Raw genomic sequence first — 19,526 nt, 5'->3', positions numbered from 1 at the left:
ATCCTGATGCTTATAATCTTTTCCCGAAACAAATGGAGATAAGCTTCAAAAGGCTTCATTTTTCCATCCCTAGTTGTCTGTTCAGAATCGAAATCTCAATTTATCCTACTCCTATGTGTGACTGACTGTTTCTCCCATGACATACAGTGATGGGCAAATTGTGATTTCGAGCACTGACATAAGTTATTAAAATAATTTACAAGGTCCTGCTTTTAAAAATTGCTCACCATGGTTGACGTCTTCGATGACTACATTCGAAGTTGTAGTTGAAGAGGCAGCATCTCTGTCACTGTCGGCATCCTTTCTGACTGGGTTAGGGGACGGAGCGGAGCAATCATATTTCAATTGAAGCTGGCGCCTCCGTCCTGACCGCATCACTGTCTTAACTGAGTGTTTTTAAGGGTATATTTGCATTTATTCACATGCGATTTGATTAGCTATTCATGTGCTGGACTGTCATGATTTTTGGCTAACGTAGGGCACTACTGAATGATGCGCATCAGAGGGAATTTAGAAGTGGGTATACGCCGTATACCTGCGCATACCTGCACTACTTCCCTGAGTATATTGATATTTATCAATAATATATTAACATTGAAAAAAGACTTGACCATAAAATGTAATCTACTACAAGTGGATAAATGCATTACAACTTGTTTAAAAATAAGATAAATTATTTTTACTTGAGGAAAAATTTTTTTTTATTAATATTGATCCTGTGCAGATTTATGAGTCAAGATACTTTAATGAAAAATCTTAATAAAATATTTGTAAAAGAAGATAAAAATATAGAGAAACTTATTCATATTTTAAGATACGAATAGCATATACTTTTAGCTTATTTCCCAACTATTGTTACACTTTCCCTGAGCTTCAAAGCCATCTATTTTTATATAGCTTTCCATGGCTTGTTGGCCTGTTTTGTTTGTTTTGTATCTACTTAGTTACACCAGTTGGCGATATAGAATAATGAGTCATGTCTGCATTGCTTTGACACGCCCAAAACATGAAACCATGTGCGGCGTTTGTATGTGTCAAAGTCTCTCTAGCAAGTCAGTCCACTATCGGCCATGTTTGGAACGCTCTGTGGAAGCTATTTCCAGTCATGCCAGTGCAGCTCCTATCTACTTGAGTGGGGGAACGCCGAAATCTGAAAAGGGTTGGTCAAGATTAAGATCAAGGAACATATCTTAAATCAGCAATAAAATTCGATAATATTGGATTCATAAATTGTGCATCTATTCCTCAAATTATGCTAAAACACGCAATTTCCCCGGTTATATAGCTAATGCGTGTTACTGAGATGATTGACAGGTAATGTCCGTATCTAAAATATGATTGGCTATTTTACCTGTAAGGCGGAACTTACTTTCTATATCCGTTGACCGTTGGGCGCTCGCTAGTGCTTCTTGCTTGGGCGTTCCTTTTTCTCCCATTCATTTCAATAGAAGTGGCCCGTCTCCGCTAAATCTTCTCTGCATTTATAACGAACCACAAACAATATGAATCTTCAACTAACCAATGGTCGCTCTCCAAAGTTTTGAACGGACCAATGGGAACCGAGAGGGGCGTATCCCCACAAAATTCAAGCGACAGTTGTGGACGATGCGTTAGCAACATTGTGTGCTGCTAATATAGACTCCCGTATATTGTTATAAACAACGATTGTACTTTATTTGTTCGGATATTGAAGCAATTACTCATTAGGTGATCGTAAAGCGATGGAAACAGCAACGAATGAACACGTATCTAATCTATCTAAAACAGGTAAAGCGGTCTTTTATAAATTTATTGCAGGCTTGTCAATTTAATTATGTACAATGTTAGATATTTAGTGTAACGATTGTTTCACTTGCGTTTATCTTTCGTCCGACAGAGCAAGTAGTGTTAATTTGACTTTTTGTCGGGAAATCATCTAGCATGAGTTTGAAACCAATGAGCTGTTATTCAGAGCATTGTATTAGTGTGTGTGTGTGTGTGTGTGTGTGTGTGCGCGCGCGTGTGCGTGCGTGCGTGCTTCACAAAGGGACTAAAATGTCTTTGTTTTTGTTAAGGGCTTGGATTTTGATTATATTGTAATACTAATAATTCAGAGAGAGCCTTATTACAAAAGAATATAAGTCAGTGAGTAGTTCCCAAGCACTGCACGATTTGGACAAAAAGTCATATTGCGATTATTTCGAATAATATTGCGATTTGAACTGCGATTATAATGGTAATGTTTTCCACATGTTCAACTGCAAAAAGGCTACTGGGGTTTTCACACTTGAGCCCTCTTAAACAGAACCAAACTGAGACCTTTTTTCAGTTCAACCACAAACAAATACATATATAAACAGTGAAACAAAGTCTTCTTCATATCCAAATGTTACCATCCACCTGTTTTTGTCCATTTTGTGGTCTCAGCCCACTAATCATCATCATTAGTTTTTGAAACAGTCACCTTGAATATCAGGGATGCTCCAATCAGGATATTAACATCCAATACCGATCTCCAATTTTCTTTTCACCTCATCAATCGATGCTGATCATTTAACTTTTTATCAGCAGCTGTCAAAACTGGTTATAGTTTTGGTGTATATATATACACCATATATATATATAAGCTTTCTGCTCAATGTGTCAGTGTTAATTAATTTCCCTGTCAGTAAAACCATAGTTGTTGCCTAGTTTTTGTTGTCAGTCAATAATTCAGTATACACAAAATATAATTTTAAAATATAAATGTTACTCTTTATTCTAGGCCTTAAAAACTAGTAGGCTTATACAAACTATTATTTACTGTATATAAGATAGTCCTAAAGAACGAGGCTTAATTTCAAACTGAAGTTGAACTGATAACCGATTGGTGTAATTAAATTTAAAGTGAACATTTTTATTAGTTTGTCACATTTAAATTATTTTTATTCATTATTTTATTATATTTTATTTTAGCAATGCACTATTATAGTATCTAAATATTTGATATTGATTTATTATATGTATGTTCCTTCCTTTTCGTTTTGTTGGATGTTGGTAATATTAGTTCCGCTTTCACTTGTTTCCGCGAGGAGTGTAATAAGAGCGACACGCTCTCTCGTGAGGTAAACAAATGACAGGAGACTGAAGAGATGTGTGGATTACATGTGTTAATGCTGTTTGCTCAGTAATCATTTAATAAAGATGTTTTAATTATACCCCATACGGAAGCTCAAAGAGGCCATGCGTTATTATTATTTTTCTGTCTCGTTTTCTCGTGATCTCGACATAACTACGGTTGTTTTCTCGTGATCATGACATAACAAAAGTTGTTTTCTCGTGATCTCGACATAACAAAAAGTTGTTTTCTCGTGATCTCGACATAACAAAAGTTGTTTTCTCGTGATCTCGACATAACAAAAAGTTGTTTTCTCGTGATCTTGACATAACAAAAAGTTGATTTTGCCTTTAATTTTCTATACAGTTTTTAATTGAGCTACAGGATTTACAATTAAAAGTTTATTACAAGGTATGAAGGACAATGAGAGATCTTTGTCAGAAAAGTACAATTTATTATATGTAAATGTAAAGTTATGTTAATTCATTACACTTTGGTTATAAAATATTCACCTGCCCTATCCAAGAGTATTCTAACCAGTCACCTTTCACATAGGCTAAATCAAACATATTAATAAACACCAGGCAGCACTTCACAAACACTTAATAAACGCTTTTCATCAATATAGAAAGACTCGCTTTCTTCTGCACTCAACAGGAGTCAAGAAGCACGTCTTTATGTGCTTTCCGCAAAGTACCGTTAATACTGTAATATGCGCGCACTCGGATCTAAATCGCGGCTGGCTTGACCGCAGTCATGCAGACGTCCCGGTCCCTCAAGTTGGCTGGCAATGAAATTGACCAAACGTTCACTGTATTTTCTACGAAAAAGTTGTAGACGTGATAGTCTTCTTCTAAAGTGTCTGACACTAATCTGGAAGTTGTCAATGACAGAGAGACGTCGAGATCTCGAAAATTAAGTCATGATCACGAGAAAACAACTTTTTGTTATGTCGAGATCACGAGAAAACAACTTTTTGTTATGCCGAGATCGCGAGAAAATTAAGTCATAATCACGAGATAACAACCTTAGTTATGTCGAGATCACGAGAAAACGAGACAGAAAAATAATAATAACGCATGGCCTCTTTGAGCTTCCGTAATCCCATCTTGTATTCTGCGTTATTATTATGATACCCGTGCCTTGCGGACTCTGAAATTCTGCTTCGCAGATAATAATAAAAAACGCTTCACGCAGGACGCGCCAGTTTAGTGTAAATAACGCGTTTAGCGCACATAAGCAGATGGAACCGAACTCGGAGCACTTCTGTTACTGTAAGCATGAGAGGGAGTTGTGGAGCACAGAAACGCTCTGAAAACACTGTAATTCTCTGACTTAATATAGACCGGACAGAGCAGCGCAGATCAACTTTGAAGGGAGCAGACTATTTATTTATTTAATTAAATCGCTGCCCTTCGCAATTTAATAATCGCACAATGTCATATCGCGGTTTCGATTTAATTTCGATTAATTCCGCAGCCCTAGTTCCCACCATGATATATATATATATATATATATATATATATATATATATATATATATATATATAACAAACTTGTGGGTCAAGCTTTGCTGCCTATTTGTTAGGATCAAATGTCCCCTAAAAAGATTGTAAATCCTTTTAAGTGCCATGTGAGGTCTTCCAGGTGTTGCAGACTGTAAAGACAGTTTAATTAAGGAATGAAAAGTCTCACTGAAATTGGGATGTCCCAATTTAGTGTGTGGTTTTAATATAATAAGGTAGGCATGTGCAGTTAAACTTTATTATTTGATCAATTTAAGTATGCTGAATTTTTTTCTTTTATTTACAGAGCAGCGCAAACTTAAATTGGCAGAATACCTGGCAGCAAAAGGCAGACTGAAAGCACCTAATCCAAAGTAGGTGGTCTAACACAGACATGTTATGACGTGTTTCCGCCTTCTTTATCAATGTAAATGTAGCAAACATTTTTATATTTCCAATTTATAAATATAAATAAATATATATACATTTATAACATTGTACTGTGTATTATATTACCCTGGAATAAGTTAAAAAAAATATAGAAATGAGTTACCATAGCTGCCACAAGGCTTCTAACACAGCTGCTGGCAGAAAATTTGGTCTGTTTCTCTCTTCTTACTGCTGTTATCCAGCGCTGTATATTTGTATCTTCTTTTACAAAGCTGTGAAAGAGTAATCATTTTTTTCTTTTGCTGTTGGAGCAAACGGTTAAGTAAAAATTACATTTGCTGTAGCCCCCCCATTCACTGCATTGTTCCGCTTCATGAATGCGGATGTGTGAAAAGGGTCCATAGAAGCATCTTGTCATTTCAATGTCCAGTCTTGACATTTCACATATTTTTGGTGAATTCTGACTAAATGATATGCAAAATAAGTGTTAATTTGATTTGAGTAATTTTGTGTATGGCTCATTCACCATCATTAAAGGTGCACTCAGTAAGTTTTTCCCTAATTAAAGTTTAACTCATAAAGACATTAATTGTAATTTTGCAATATATGGAGTAAATCATGACCACTCGCATTAAAATGAAGACTCCAGTCATATCAGTAACCTTATAAAAGCTATAAAATATTCTACATGGAGATGGTCCACATAATGGGGCTGCCATGTTAGAATCACATGACCAGCCAAATACTTCTCGCTTAATCTCAGTAACCATCCTGTTATTTGCCACTTTCACTCATTGAAGTAATCATGGCTGACTGAATTCAAAATTTTTACAATCGCATCTGAAACTAAAAACGTCTAGTCCAAGATTACACAAAGACAAAAGTTACTTGGTGCACCTTCAAATGTTATTATTTATATATCAGCATTAGGCTATATCTTTTAAATATTGGCATCAACCATTGAAAATATTGGCATCAACCATTGAAAAACCCATATTGATCAACCACTAAGTCACAAAACAATCTGTATTTATGTTCAGAATCAATTTACAATTGCCTGTTTTTCCTCCAAGACCTTATCTAAAGGACAAGCCTGTTACGAAGAAACTTACAGAAACTAAGGAGAAATCTAAAATTGTAAGTTTGTTGGATAAAAGATTTTTAACTATTCTATGTAGTGATAGAGTTGACTGTTGTATTGAAGTCTGTTTGTTTTTCTCAGACAGGTGATGAAAAGGAGAATTGTGACATTAATGGCACAAATGTCAAAGAAATTATGAGAGTGAAGACATTGGCAGAGCTTGATAAAAAGATTACCAACTCCACCTCATCAAAAACAAAACTCGGAACTGGTTCGTTAGCCAGACCCCCACCACTGTGTTCCAGTAATTCCCGTAATGCTTCACTGTTCTTGCACAAACCTGCTGTTTGCCAAGCAGAATTTCAGAGGTCACAGAGCAACAGAATAGCTTCCATTCATATTGCTGCACAAAGGAAACTGCACAAAGCTGAGAAAACTGGTCTGTTTTCCCACACAGCAAATGGAACCCATCAGCAAAGCCATCAGAATGTCCAAAGCAACGCCAACAAGCAAACTCGGTCATCTTCCAGCTCTGCAAATAAGACTCAGAAGTCAAAAAATTCAAGTCTGGTTTCAATCGGTGGTCTTTCACAATCTGAACGTGGTATCCCCTATAAAGGAACAGATAACAGGCATACTAAGACAGACCATCAGTTAAAGAGGCCTTTGGATAAAAAATTGGTTTCAGTTAACATGGTTGCAAAAATTAGTGTCCAAACAACCTCAACTGCCAAGATGCAACTGAAGAGCCAAAATCCAGCAAACCGGAATGAGACAAAAATTCAGACAAACAATGTTTCTAAAACCCAGGCTGTGCCAGCAAAACTCCCACAAAAGCACAGAAATCAGAGTGCAGCACCAAAACTTGGGAATAACAGCAAAACACACAACACAAATGCTCAGTGCAATAAGCAGATGACCCGAAAAACACAATCCACAACAGAAAGGCCAAATCAGAGAAAGGACATTTCACATGTTGACACAAGAGTAGATGCTGCGAAAAGCATATCTCTTAACTCTATCATAAATAAAGCCACGAGAACAAGTGTCTCTTCAACTGTGTTTAAGCCTGCAAATAGTGGAAATATGGCAGTCATCAAAAATAAACCACAAACTGCAGTTAAACTAACCAATGCCACTGCGTCCACCAAACCATTTGGTCGAAACACCAAGAGTTCTGTGCTGCCACAGTCTACCAATGCCCCTCAAGACCTTCAGCCACTCACTAAGAGATCCAGCCAGGCCAAGCCAACCGTGCAGTTTCAGACTCCTAAACCCAGTTTGTGTCCCAGTACTCAGGGTGTCAGGACAGCCCCTGTGGATGGAAGGAAGAAGCCGACTGCAGCTCAGGAGGAGAGACTGTGAGTTTACTTATGCTGAATTGAGAAACTACCTATGAAACTGATGTTACATTTTTTCCATTGGTAAAATTCTCTTGTATCCCAAAGTAATGTGCAGAGTCAGCTATATGTAGACCATTTGTAGGTGGATTTCACCGTAAAAAAGTATACTTCGGTTTTCCGCCTATTGGCACATCTCTTGCAAAGTGAGTGTCACGCTAATTTCATCATCAGTACAGTACACAGCTACTGCCACATGTTGATTCATTTTTCTAGACACAAGGACAGTCCGCGTTTTGACATGTCGTTAGCCTGTGCGCGTCCATATGGGCTCACGATTAAAAGAGTAGACCGTGAATGGCACAGACAAACGAAGCAGACGGTAGTCTTGACACTGTCTCTACGCCCCGTCCAGTCTGACTCTGCAACATTGGCTCGACCGGTGGTGTGAGTTTAGGGCAGAACTCGCTGTTTGTACAACCAATGGAAGATGGGGGGATTTTATATAATCAGTATTTTGCAATTTTCTAGTGATTATTTTTGCAGTTCCATGACACTAATGGCAGAAAATGATATACATTTTAAAATTATACCACTTCAAATATTCTGCTGCACTAGTATCACCAAATGGACTTATAATAAACAAAAAAGTAATGACTGTTTCAACTGGTTTTCTGAACACTCCCCCGTCTTCCATTGATCATCAAACAGAGAGCCCACCCGCCAGGCTCAAGTTTATTTTGGGCCAGTGTTGCTATCCATCCAGGATTATCAAACAAATTTACCTATGAATAGCTTGCTTGTAGTTGTCTCTGCATATAATGCTGTGATTTAAAATTACACATATTAGCTTAATTAACATTTAATATGTTCTATGTTCTTTTCTAAATCATGATAAAATATAGTTTATTATTAAAATGATATTGTTAATTTATGGGTCAAATTGTAAAATATGTGATGTCTGTCACAGGCGTAAACTTCAGGAGTGGCGGGATGCAAGGGGTGTTACATATAAACGTCCCCCAATGCCTGTCCGGCTGGTGAGGAGGAAGACGGTCTCTGCTTTTCCTCAGCCATATTGGACTTCTATGGAGCAGGAAGAATATGTTCATGACTTTGTCTTTGCTGTGGGCCGATCACTTGATGACTGCATTAAATTATTACAGCAGGTATTATTTTATTTTATACCCTTTCTTAAAGTTGCATCAGAATAAATTTAGTGGCTCATTAGCCGCTTTTCCACTATCTTTCAACTCCACAGCTGGGGCCAATAGCCTCAGACCTTGCTTGCAAGGCCGAAAACGGTCTGTGCCATCATCAGGCAAATAGCCCTGCAGCATTGCCCTAAAAACCGCCCTTAATAAACCACCCTGGTGCCAAAGTCACACACCTTGCCCATTTCACAAGCAAGAGGAAAGCTCAAGCTGAGGTATCATGTTATGTTTATTTATAAAATCGAGTTTACATCATATGTAAACATTAAATATCTAGAAATACAAGTTAGCGTTGACAACTCACCGACTGTAACTGCCATGGTGTCCCGAGTTGTCTCTCCACTAACAGTGGGATGATGCCCACGTCCATGATCTCAAACTATGGTCATTGGGCACCACTTTGTCCATTGTGCGTTTTAACAGATTTGTACTGTGCCTGCTTAAAATTTTCTCGATCCTGTACTGTTGTGTGCTGGATATGCAACCTGCAAGTTTGGCAATGTTTGTGCTGACCTGACTCACTGAAACTCCACCTTTTGACAATGACCTCGCCTCAATCCCCAGTTGGCCTTGTTTGGCCAAGAGTAATCGGCGGGTCATTGGCCCCAATGAAGCCCGGAGGTGGCACGATGAAGCCCCGGAAGTGACAGTGGGAATTCAACTAGCCCACTTTGTCAGCCAGTTTATCGGTCCAATAATACAGGTGAAGGTCTCTGCGCGTTACTGTCTTTCTTGTTACGCAACACAAGAAGATTAAATGAAATACATTTTCTGTTATGTATTACCTCGTTATTTCGACTCCATAAATGAAAAAGGTTTTAATGATATCTGAGCATCATTAAAAGTGAGCGAATGTTTGATTATTCTTTTCAACTCCTTTAATTATATTTTACCCGTTCAGATTAGGAAACTCTAACTATCGCTTTGAGGTCCTCGCGTGTTTTTCTCTACACTGCGGGTCTCACGATCACAAGCAGCCAGTATTGGATCATCAAACAGAGGTAATTGCTATATACCTAAGATCGGTCACATTCACGTTTACACAATCAAAGATACTTCAGTATAGCCCCCATTGAATTGCATACACTTGAGTTTAACTTAACGTTTTCTTAAGTAGAGGTCACGGCCACTATTACAGATGTAAGTTGACCAACGTAACTTTTCTTGTAATAGCTTTGGATTGGCCTTTTGGATTGGCCATGCGTGGTTTCCCACATACACTTATCTGGAGAAACATCAAATTAAAACAGAGGTAAGACACACCGGATTTAGATTGGTCAAGCAGCGTTTGCTGTTCTAAACGGAAATTCCATTTTTGTCTTTGCAAACCAAGTACACTTGAATTGATGCCAAATATTAGTCGTCACTAATCTGACACAGACTTGCGGTAACATACGAATCGTTTAATCTTTTTGGGAAAACAATTTCAGAGTCAGTCAGAATAAAATCAAATGTTTACAATTTATTAACCTGGTAACATAATAAATTCATCAATTCCAATTAGACAGTGATAAGTCAAAGTTAGACATTTTATCAAAACCTAAGGAATTCAAATTGAAATTACATGATATAAATTACACACAGTAAACTGTGTGGGATCGTCTGACTACAGAGAACCAGCACTCCTTAAATATCCAGACAGAATACACATTGTGTATTACCTAATGGTATTATCCTTTGATTTCCTGGTGTTAAACCTTCAAAGAGGGGGATAGACCTCCAGAATTATTCAGTATTTGGCAAAGACCTTATAACTTTGTTGTCATTAAGTTTTACAAACCTGGGAATAAGAACACTATACCAGACGCACTGAGACATTTTAAATGATACCAAACATGTTACACTAGTTACATTATTTGTATACATCAGATATAGACTTTTGTTACATACAGATCTTAGGTGATTCTGAGCTGAATGGGGGAGAGAAGAGAGAATGGGACAGATGTGGAAGGGCAACAATGAGGTGTGAATTTGCAGTCTTCGCTCAGTGGGGTTTGGTGCCTCAGGAAGAGTTGCTAATTGTGAGAAAGTTCGTTTGTTGATTTTCTCAAAGATCATACGTTTGCTCTTTGCCTTTGAATGCAAACACATTGGCACCCTGCCTTACACCCTGGCATGCCCTAATTTGGCCTTTTAGTGGAAATGCAGCTATTATGAAATAGGATTCAAAGGCGCCATATGATGAGAAATACAATTTTCCTTAAAATATTTAAAAAAACCTTGGAGAGATTTAGCATGTGAGTGTATGTCATATTGATAGGATATTGATCTTTGTGGACTAGATGTGGTACGCTGCTGCTTCTGCAGAGCAAGTACAGAGACTTGCTACTGCTAGAAAAACACTTATATACTTAGTTAGCATGCTCCGAACAGCTATAAGTGTATGCTAGCTAGGTGTGCCTAGGCCACAGGCCAAATAGCATAATACTAATGAAGTAAATTTGGTTAAGGTGTACCTTGTTAAGATGAGATTCTATGTGTCATGGCGAAAGCAGACCATACCATGCTAGCTGATAGAAGGAAAACATCTGAGCAAATGTGTTTTTGAAGAATAAACTGCAAAGAAACTCATCTTACAGTAACTGCTAAACTAAATAATTTAAATATTAAACAAAGAAACAAGCAAGATTATTGGCTAAACTTCCTCCCTAGTCCAAAAAGATTAATACTTTTTAAAGCTTATGTTAAAAGCCGCTTGTTCTAAACAACCCATGTGAATCATATTGGACCATTTTGCATCCCTGGACATTATAAAATGATTATTGTTGTAGACCTCAGGACAAAATCTAATATATGAACCTTTTAAACCGAACAATTGTCCTCTTTATGTAATTTTTAAGTTATGCACATGTGTTTTTGGTTCACATCTGGGCAATAGTCCATGTTAATCAGAGTTTAGGGAAGATCGAGTTTATTATGAAAGACAAATACTGATGGCCAAACTAAAAAGAAAAACAGAAGGCCAGAATCTTGCAAAATGGCTTTCCAGAAATAAAATAAGTATAAATTGACAGATGAAAATAACAATACAATAGAAAACATAATTCATAATATAATATTTTTTCCAAAGCTAAACTAGGTCAAAAATAGTTTTAAATCATGCGTTAAATAGAAATGCATGACTAACGTATTGAACTTTGGTATGGAGCACTACTTGTATGGAAGAGGATTAGGGCCAAGCAATAATAAAAAAATAAAACCATCTCGAGAATAAAGTCATTATAATGCGAGATTAAACTCGTTAAATTTCGAGAAAAAAGTCGAAATACAATCTTGAGAATAAACTCATTAAATATAGATTAAACTCGTAAATTTCGAAAAAAGTCGAAATACAATCTTGAGAATAAACTAATTAAATATCGAGATTAAAGTCATTATAATGCGAGATTAAACTCGTAAATTTAGAAAAAGTCAAATACAATCTTGAGAATAAACTCATTAAATATCGAGATTAAAGTCATTATAATCGAGATTAAACTGTAAATTTAGAAAAAGTCAAATACAATCTTGAGAATAAACTCATTAAATACGAATAAAGTCATTATAATGCAGATTAAACTTAGAGTTTTTCTAAACACAACGACTTTATTCTCGATATTTAATGAGTTTATTCTCAAGATTGTATTTCGACTTTTTTCTCGAAATTTAACCGAGTTTAATCTCGCATTATAATGACTTTAATCTCGAGATGGCTTTATTTTTTTTATTATTGCTTGGCCCTAATCCTCTTCCGTATGTTCTCACTTAGATTTATTGCTTCTTATATTTTTTTCTTTGGATTAAACCATCTGCTAAATGTATAAATATGTGTAATAAAAACAAATACCTTGGTTTAATATAAATTCATATTCTATAAATTATTCTAGGTACAAATTAATACATTTGCATAAAGTTAACTGCTAATTACAAAATGTATCTTTTGTGGGAGTTGTATCCTTTCAAGAACATGAGAGAGCAGGATGACCATGTCCTTTTTTTCTGTGGTTAAACAATGCTATGGTTTCAGTGAATCACATTAAATGCCTTCGGTGTCATATAAGAATTACTGGATGTGATAAGAGAGCATGTTTATAATGGATCACTCAATCATTTAGTCATCTTCCTGTTGTTCTAAACTCCTGTGAGTTCATTTTATAACGTGAAACACAAAAAGAGATTGTGACAGGTCTCTAGCTTTCTTTGTTTAGGAGGAAGCAGGAGCTGGGTTTTGCTTTTCAGCAAAAAAAAACACTGAACACTCTTCTGCATGCATCTCTCGGTCTCCCCTCCGGAGGTATGGACACCCTTTTTATCCCTCTCCAGCTCTCACTGTATCACAGAACAGATGTTAGAGATAATTTCCCACAGGTGTCAATCCTTACCTTTCTTCTTCTCCCAGCCTCACTCTCCACAGATGTCACTCGGCCATGCCCACATCACCACAGGGATTTTGGTAGAATGTTAGATATTGATGGCTTTAGTCACCATCCATGGTATGAATGGTGAGACTGAACATTTTGCCTTGAACAACAGACCCCATGACAAAAACCCCTCCCATTCAGAACTGCAGAGTGTTCCTGCTTCTTAACAATCAAAGGAAATGTTTGAGCAAAAAAAATAATACAAAAAAATAAATCCTGTTTCTATCCAAATGGATGGAACAAAAACATAAGAATGTATAGTCAAATTTGACTTTATCAGTGTTTCACACACTGTAATAGTAGCATTACTCAAATACAGCACACTTCACTTCTGTAGCCGAGTCACTACATCCTGCACCTGTTGAATCAGGGATATTAGGAAATCATGACCACAGTCTGAGTCAAGGAATGCAAATATTAACTCACATTGCCCATTTTTGGTTGCACATTTTTGGTCATTGGTCAGTCATTGTTCAGACCTTTATCTGTTGGTTTCAGTATTAGTTTGAATGTTTTGGAATATCTTGATCGTTGCAAAAAGCATCCTAGTTAGAGGTCGACCAATAGTGGATTTTGCCACTACAAATAACTAAGGTGTGAGAGAGGCCGATAACCGAATAATTGGCTGAATCGATTTTTAAATCGATTTATCGAATGTCAAAAAAATTCTTATTCTTTCTTACTATAGCGGGCACAGAAAAAGAGTCCAAAATTAATAAAATCCCAGATGCGGTTTATTGTAAAACCAAAATCCGAATAATATCCTGAAAAACTTCTATAACGTGGGATTTTTGAGGATAATGAAGCCTAAACACACAACGAGGACTCATTTTGAAAATATGAAATGGAGAAAACTATCAGCAACTATCGGCATAGATATTTTCCGATAGCTGGTAGTTCCTAAAAGCAAATATCGGCAGTGATTAATTAGTTAAACCAATATATATCGGTCTACCTCTAATCCTAATTAAAGATTAATTTCCCCTGCCAATGATCATAAAATGCCATTCCTAATTTTAACTGCTGTAAAAAAGCCATCGAAAATTTTAAATATTGTGGAGCCCTGTTTGGGTCACCTGAAAAATCACTGATTTAGATGAATTTTTATTATGTGCGCTCACAAGCACATTCAGAATTTATCAGATTCTGTGCATCATGTCTTGTGTTATAGGGTTGCCCGGTGGAGCAGGTCAAAGACGTCCTGTCTCGGGTGCCAATGGCACAGAAGTTTGCCAAATACTGGATCTGCCAAGCCAGATTGATGGAAAGAGAAGGAAATCTAGAGATCCTGCCTATGTTCCAGGAGGCTGTTCGTGTAGTAAGAGAGGTCAGATTTTCTCTCTCACACCCAAACAATACATGCTTTGTTTTTGGTGTTATTTCCTCTGTATGTGTGACTTGTTTTGGTCTGTGCCAGGGCATTTGAACAATTTCTGGTTTATCTGAGAAGCCATTTTCAGATAAAGACTATTAAGAATATCTAAATTATATTTAATGTTTTTTTCTGGAATATAATCTAATTCCTGTTACTTCTAAGCAGGAATGTATAGTAATATGTAAATAAAAAACATCACGTAGCATATTAATGTTTTTTTCACTAATTACAATTTCTCTCAACAGCCAGTGGATGAGCTCCGATCTGTGGTTTTTGAGATCCTTAAAAAGAGACAGGCTCAAGGTAAAAAGCAAGGATTGGGTATTCTATATTTTTGTCCCAAATATATAGTATTTGGGGACTTCACCAAAGTGCAGTTAGTTCACCCAAAAATAAAAATCCTCTCATTATTTACTTTAAGCCATCCTAGATGTGTATGAATTTCCTTCTTCAGCAGGACCGAAGTGAAGCTTTTTATAAGCACATTTCAGCTCTTTTTGTTCATACATTGGAAGTATACAGGTGCCATCAGGTTGCTGGCTGTTTGACGGTCCAAAATGCATATTTAGGCAGCATAAAAATAATCCACACAACTCCAGGTTAATAAATGCTTTTTGGACCGTCATACAGCCAGCAACCTGATGACACCCATTTACTTGCATTGTTTGGGTTCAGTACAAGTTAAGCTCAATCGGCAGCATTTGTAGCATAATATTTAATATTGTACCTCCCTTTTCTTAATTTAATAAATAAATAAAAAGCAAAAATGTTACAGTGAGACACTTACAATGGAATTGGGGGCAATTGTTTTTGTTGTTAAAAGACTCAACGTTTCAAAGGTTTAGCCAGATGTAAACAATATGCATGTTAACTTGATTTTTATCGTGATAAAATTGCTTACTAACATTTTAGCCAATTTTACAACTTTGTTGCCATGACGATGTATTGTCAATAAAACCTAAAATCCTTTACTGCTCAAATAACACATGAGTTTTAATAGAAGAATTAATGTAAGTGCTTTTTTTAAATTATAGGCTTCACATTTCTGGTTTTAAACTTCCCAAACATTGGACCTATTCACTTCTCACTGTAACCTTGATATTGGCTTTTTTTTAAAGATAAGTAGAGATGAGTCGAAATTACTTTTTGTGGTAATCAACATTATGCCACAACTGCTGCCGATTGACCTTAACTTGTATTGAACCCGGAATATTCCTTTAAGCTGCACATGTCCATTTAGACAAACTTTTATATTTCTTGGTGCAGTTAGCAAATATATTCCTGGTTTATTCTGAAACCACTCACGACTTGTTGGGTAATACACTAAAGGTATAGCTATGGCTTTGGTCTGTGTTTAATATACATTTTAAATTCATACCATTACCTGGCATGTTTTGGGTGAAATCAGTGTAGGACAAAGTCATTTTGAAAATGTAAGATTTCTTTCACTTTGGGCACTATTTTAAGAGCGCTAGTGCAAAGCGCTACGTCTAGGCGCAAGTGGGTTTGGTGAAATTAAACACGCAATGTGCTAATGGGCTGGGTCAAGTGCAATTTAATTCAGAGGTTCTTCTCCGGCATGTCTACGTCCTATTATATAGACCATTCACTGTCAAGCACCAGTGATGGAAACAAAGACAACACATTAATAAGAAGTTGGTATTGTAAATGGATTGGATTAGAAGAACAGAAATATGAATTTGCGTTCTTTTGTGCATTAACTGACTCCTTGTTTAATATCGGGCATATTTCTAAGATAGTGACATGTTCCTTGGAAAATGTGGTTCTTAATGATTATCAATAATTTTCATCTACTGACACACAAATCATGCTAGTATTAACAGTGATTGTAAAAATACTTCTACTGGTCGATTTTGATATGAAAAAATTTAATTGAATTTAGAAAATATATTTGGTTAAATTGTTTTGTGTTTCAGTAGATTAAAATAAACTTCAAATGAAACTAAGGTATAATCAAAATGACAGTGTTAAAAAAAATAATCATACCAAATCCAAACATTTCACTTTCTCCAACTTCTTCCACTGGCCCCTTTTGCAGTGAATTAAAAATCACTCGAGGCAATAGGTGGGGGAAAAACAATACCAATTATATAATATTTAAATACAATAAAATATATAATTGAAAAATAAACCTTGACCTATAAATGGTTTAACACGCATCTCATAAATTAGTCTCATCAAACGGCGACAATGTTCCACTGTGTTTTCAGAGTTTGAACATTAACTTTATTACCACTTGCTGGTGGAATCTCTTAACTATAAATGCAGGAACTGAGTTTAGACATTACACCGAAAACAGACGTGCTTTTCTCAGGAAATAACAAATTATTTAATTAACATACAAAGCACCCACAGATAGCGCTCTCACAAAACTCATATTAGACATTACGCATGTCGTAGCACGTAGCGTATGTAAATATTACAAATAAATCTTGCCATATTTTTTTATTCAGATTTGTCTCCTGTTCCTAATGAGCCTGTAGAGACTGAGACAGATGATGAGCAGGAAGCCCATGATAACATAATGTGTACTCCAAAACCTGTCAGTGCCCTCATATGTGGAATGAGGGGAGACTCATCTGTTGTCAAATATAAAATTACAGCCACCCCAGGGTAAGGCACATGCACACAACACAAACAAAAACTAACTTGAACCTTTATCCCATCCACTTTGTTGTCTGGGTTTTCATTTAAGTAAATTTCACTGATAAAGAGAATTGTAAAAATGGTTATAAACACTATCTGGCCTTGCTAAAAGAAAGCATGTTCAATAAAGACAGAATAGGACATAGCTCAGTATGATCAGATCAGCCCTTTTATGATGTGACAAGTTAGATCTAACTTATGTTGTTTGTTTAAAGAGGGAAGAGGAGTCAGCAGGGAGGAGAACCTGGACGAGTAGACGGGCATGAAATCCGCTTCTTTACCCCAGTGCGCCGTTCAGTACGGATTGGGAAAACCTCTTTGTGCTATCCCACAGCCTTGCAGGAACATGACCCATGTGTGACCTCTCTTTGTGACCTTGTGGTCGGGGACGAGAGTAATGGAGAGCTCAAAGGTGACGCACAACCCCAGAGCTCCCCTGTGTATGTGTTCCGGGAAAATGAAGCACTGAGAGACCATGTTACAGTTCAACTTGTTTATCCAGATGAGGTTGAAACATAATCATATTTATCACTAGGCCATGACCTGAATTTCTCTCCAGGGATCATTTGAATTATTTTAGCAAATATATTTTGAAGCTTGTTTAACTATTTGTATGTTAAATGTGTTTTTTGGGTGCGTGTTCTGTGCTTTTGCTGCACACTGACCATTTAGCTGAGCTCTTGCATTATTTAAAATATCTCTTTTTAGCCAGATATGAGCAGCAATGCTTGTTTAAAATATCAGAATATCCTTTAGCTTTGACTGTTGGGACCTACACTAATTAGATGCAACCTATTTGGCATATACCTTCATAGTTAGTACCAATGTATGGAAAAAGATAAAACAACAGAAGTTATCCCTGTATTTTGTGTGTGCATTATGTATTGCTGTATCTGCAAAATAATTATTGCATATGTTTTGGTGTAAAAATCCTAAGATGTGTTTTTTGTTTGCAAAATTTTTCATAAACAGATTTGTTATTCATAAAATATATTTCTTAACTTATTTGTTAGTCCCTAATTGAGTTGTAACTGAAGGGTCCATTATCCTGTTGTCTAAACAATAGTGTATTTGTGTTCTCCGACATATGAAATTGTATTTTATTGTAAAGTAAAAACAAATTATTCAGGTAATGTAATTTAAAGAGAAGTGTGTCTTTTCTGCATAATCAAACGGCATTGCAAAAATGAATCACTGTTTTCAAACAGGTTCAGGAAAACTCCACCCATCTTCTATTGGTTGTATTAATATATAGTCCCACCCCAAACTCACCCCATTGGTTGAGCCAATGTCGCTGTGTCAGGCTGGACAGGCCAGTCAAACAAACAGCGGAAAGTTTTGATAACATCACAGAGCCAATTTGTTACACTTTCATTGAAATCAACCTTCAAATGCTTGCTTATAGCTGACTGCACCGCAAACGCAAAATAATTTGTACATTGAAAAGATCAATAAGACAAATTAAATTACACCAACAAAAGTAATTTTTAGGGGTTAGATTAAGTAGAAATATACCCTTAAGGTAAAAAATTGCAGGTTACCTCTTTTTTTTTTCAGTGTAAGATAGTTAAAGGTGCGGTCAATTTTTGTTGACATCGTCTTGGACTTACATTGAAACCTAGTGGCATGGATGCAGCATCAATCAAACAACAGTTTTCAGTAAATGATGCCATTGTAGAAATTCACTATTCACTGCCAGCCATTATGAATTAAATCCCTGAGTGAAAGTGTCTGATAATTGGGTTTGGGTATCGTGTTTTTTTTTTGTTTTTTTTTAAGATACCGGTGCCAAATCGATACTTTTAAAACGGCACCTGAACCGATACTTAAATATTTAAAGTTTAAAAGTATACTTAAATATATAAGTAAATACAAAACACAACAAATGAACATAACAAATTCACAATAAAACCTAACCCAACTACAATAATTTAAATAACAGTTAAAGTACTAATAACAGCATAGTCGGTATGCTACAAACCAGCTTCAAATTTCAGCAGTTATTTTGCAGAGCATCATTGCTTTCTCTGGCAAAATACGACACCTCTCGTGACTTATTGTCATAATCAATGGACTACGAAGATGTGTTGGATTTGTATAAGAGCTTAATATTACGAAGTGATTTAGTCCCAGAGTTGTTACTGCACCAGTACATTTACCTGACATGGTTACTGCTAATAAATAACTTTTCAAATTAATCTACATCAATCTACATGGACACCAACTAACTGTTATAACCTAATACCATATTACAAATTACAAGTTAGCAAAAAATGTATATGCAATACGTGATTTTGCCCCGTTAATCAAAAGTTTCTTACCATCAACCAATCACTGCTGTCTGCCATGTTATTCGACTTTCCATGTTGTTGTTCCGACTTGCATTCACGTGAATTTTCTCAGTGGGTATAGTATATTCTTTAATATTATAGTATGTTTTTATATCAAAGTACTTCTATGAGTTTCCTGGCCTTTGTGT

The 19,526-nt window shown here is 36.2% G+C and overlaps 1 protein-coding gene across 3 annotated transcripts; it reads left to right on the top strand.

Annotated features, from left to right (window-relative positions):
* The first annotated feature begins 1,608 nt into the window (after positions 1 to 1,608).
* On the top strand, positions 1,609 to 18,166 carry ckap2l (cytoskeleton associated protein 2-like). Of its 3 annotated transcripts, none has more exons than XM_052094794.1 (9): positions 1,609 to 1,767; positions 4,888 to 4,954; positions 6,044 to 6,107; positions 6,193 to 7,412; positions 8,362 to 8,560; positions 14,177 to 14,332; positions 14,626 to 14,683; positions 16,855 to 17,014; positions 17,263 to 18,166. In XM_052094794.1, the coding sequence occupies exons 1-9, from the start codon at positions 1,722 to 1,724 to the stop codon at positions 17,564 to 17,566; spliced, it is 2,274 nt and encodes a 757-aa protein (XP_051950754.1). In that variant the 5' UTR covers positions 1,609 to 1,721; the 3' UTR covers positions 17,567 to 18,166. The 3 variants fall into 3 exon arrangements, with proteins under 3 accessions (XP_051950754.1, XP_051950761.1, XP_051950769.1); XM_052094801.1 differs by lacking the exon at positions 1,609 to 1,767 and adding an exon at positions 3,981 to 4,350; XM_052094809.1 differs by lacking the exon at positions 1,609 to 1,767 and adding an exon at positions 4,690 to 4,816.
* Positions 18,167 to 19,526: the final 1,360 nt, after the last annotated feature.

The sequence above is a fragment of the Xyrauchen texanus genome, chromosome 3 (genome assembly GCF_025860055.1).
Source record: "Xyrauchen texanus isolate HMW12.3.18 chromosome 3, RBS_HiC_50CHRs, whole genome shotgun sequence".
Taxonomy (NCBI): Eukaryota; Metazoa; Chordata; class Actinopteri; order Cypriniformes; family Catostomidae; genus Xyrauchen; species Xyrauchen texanus.
This window is presented reverse-complemented; position numbering and strand designations above follow the sequence as displayed.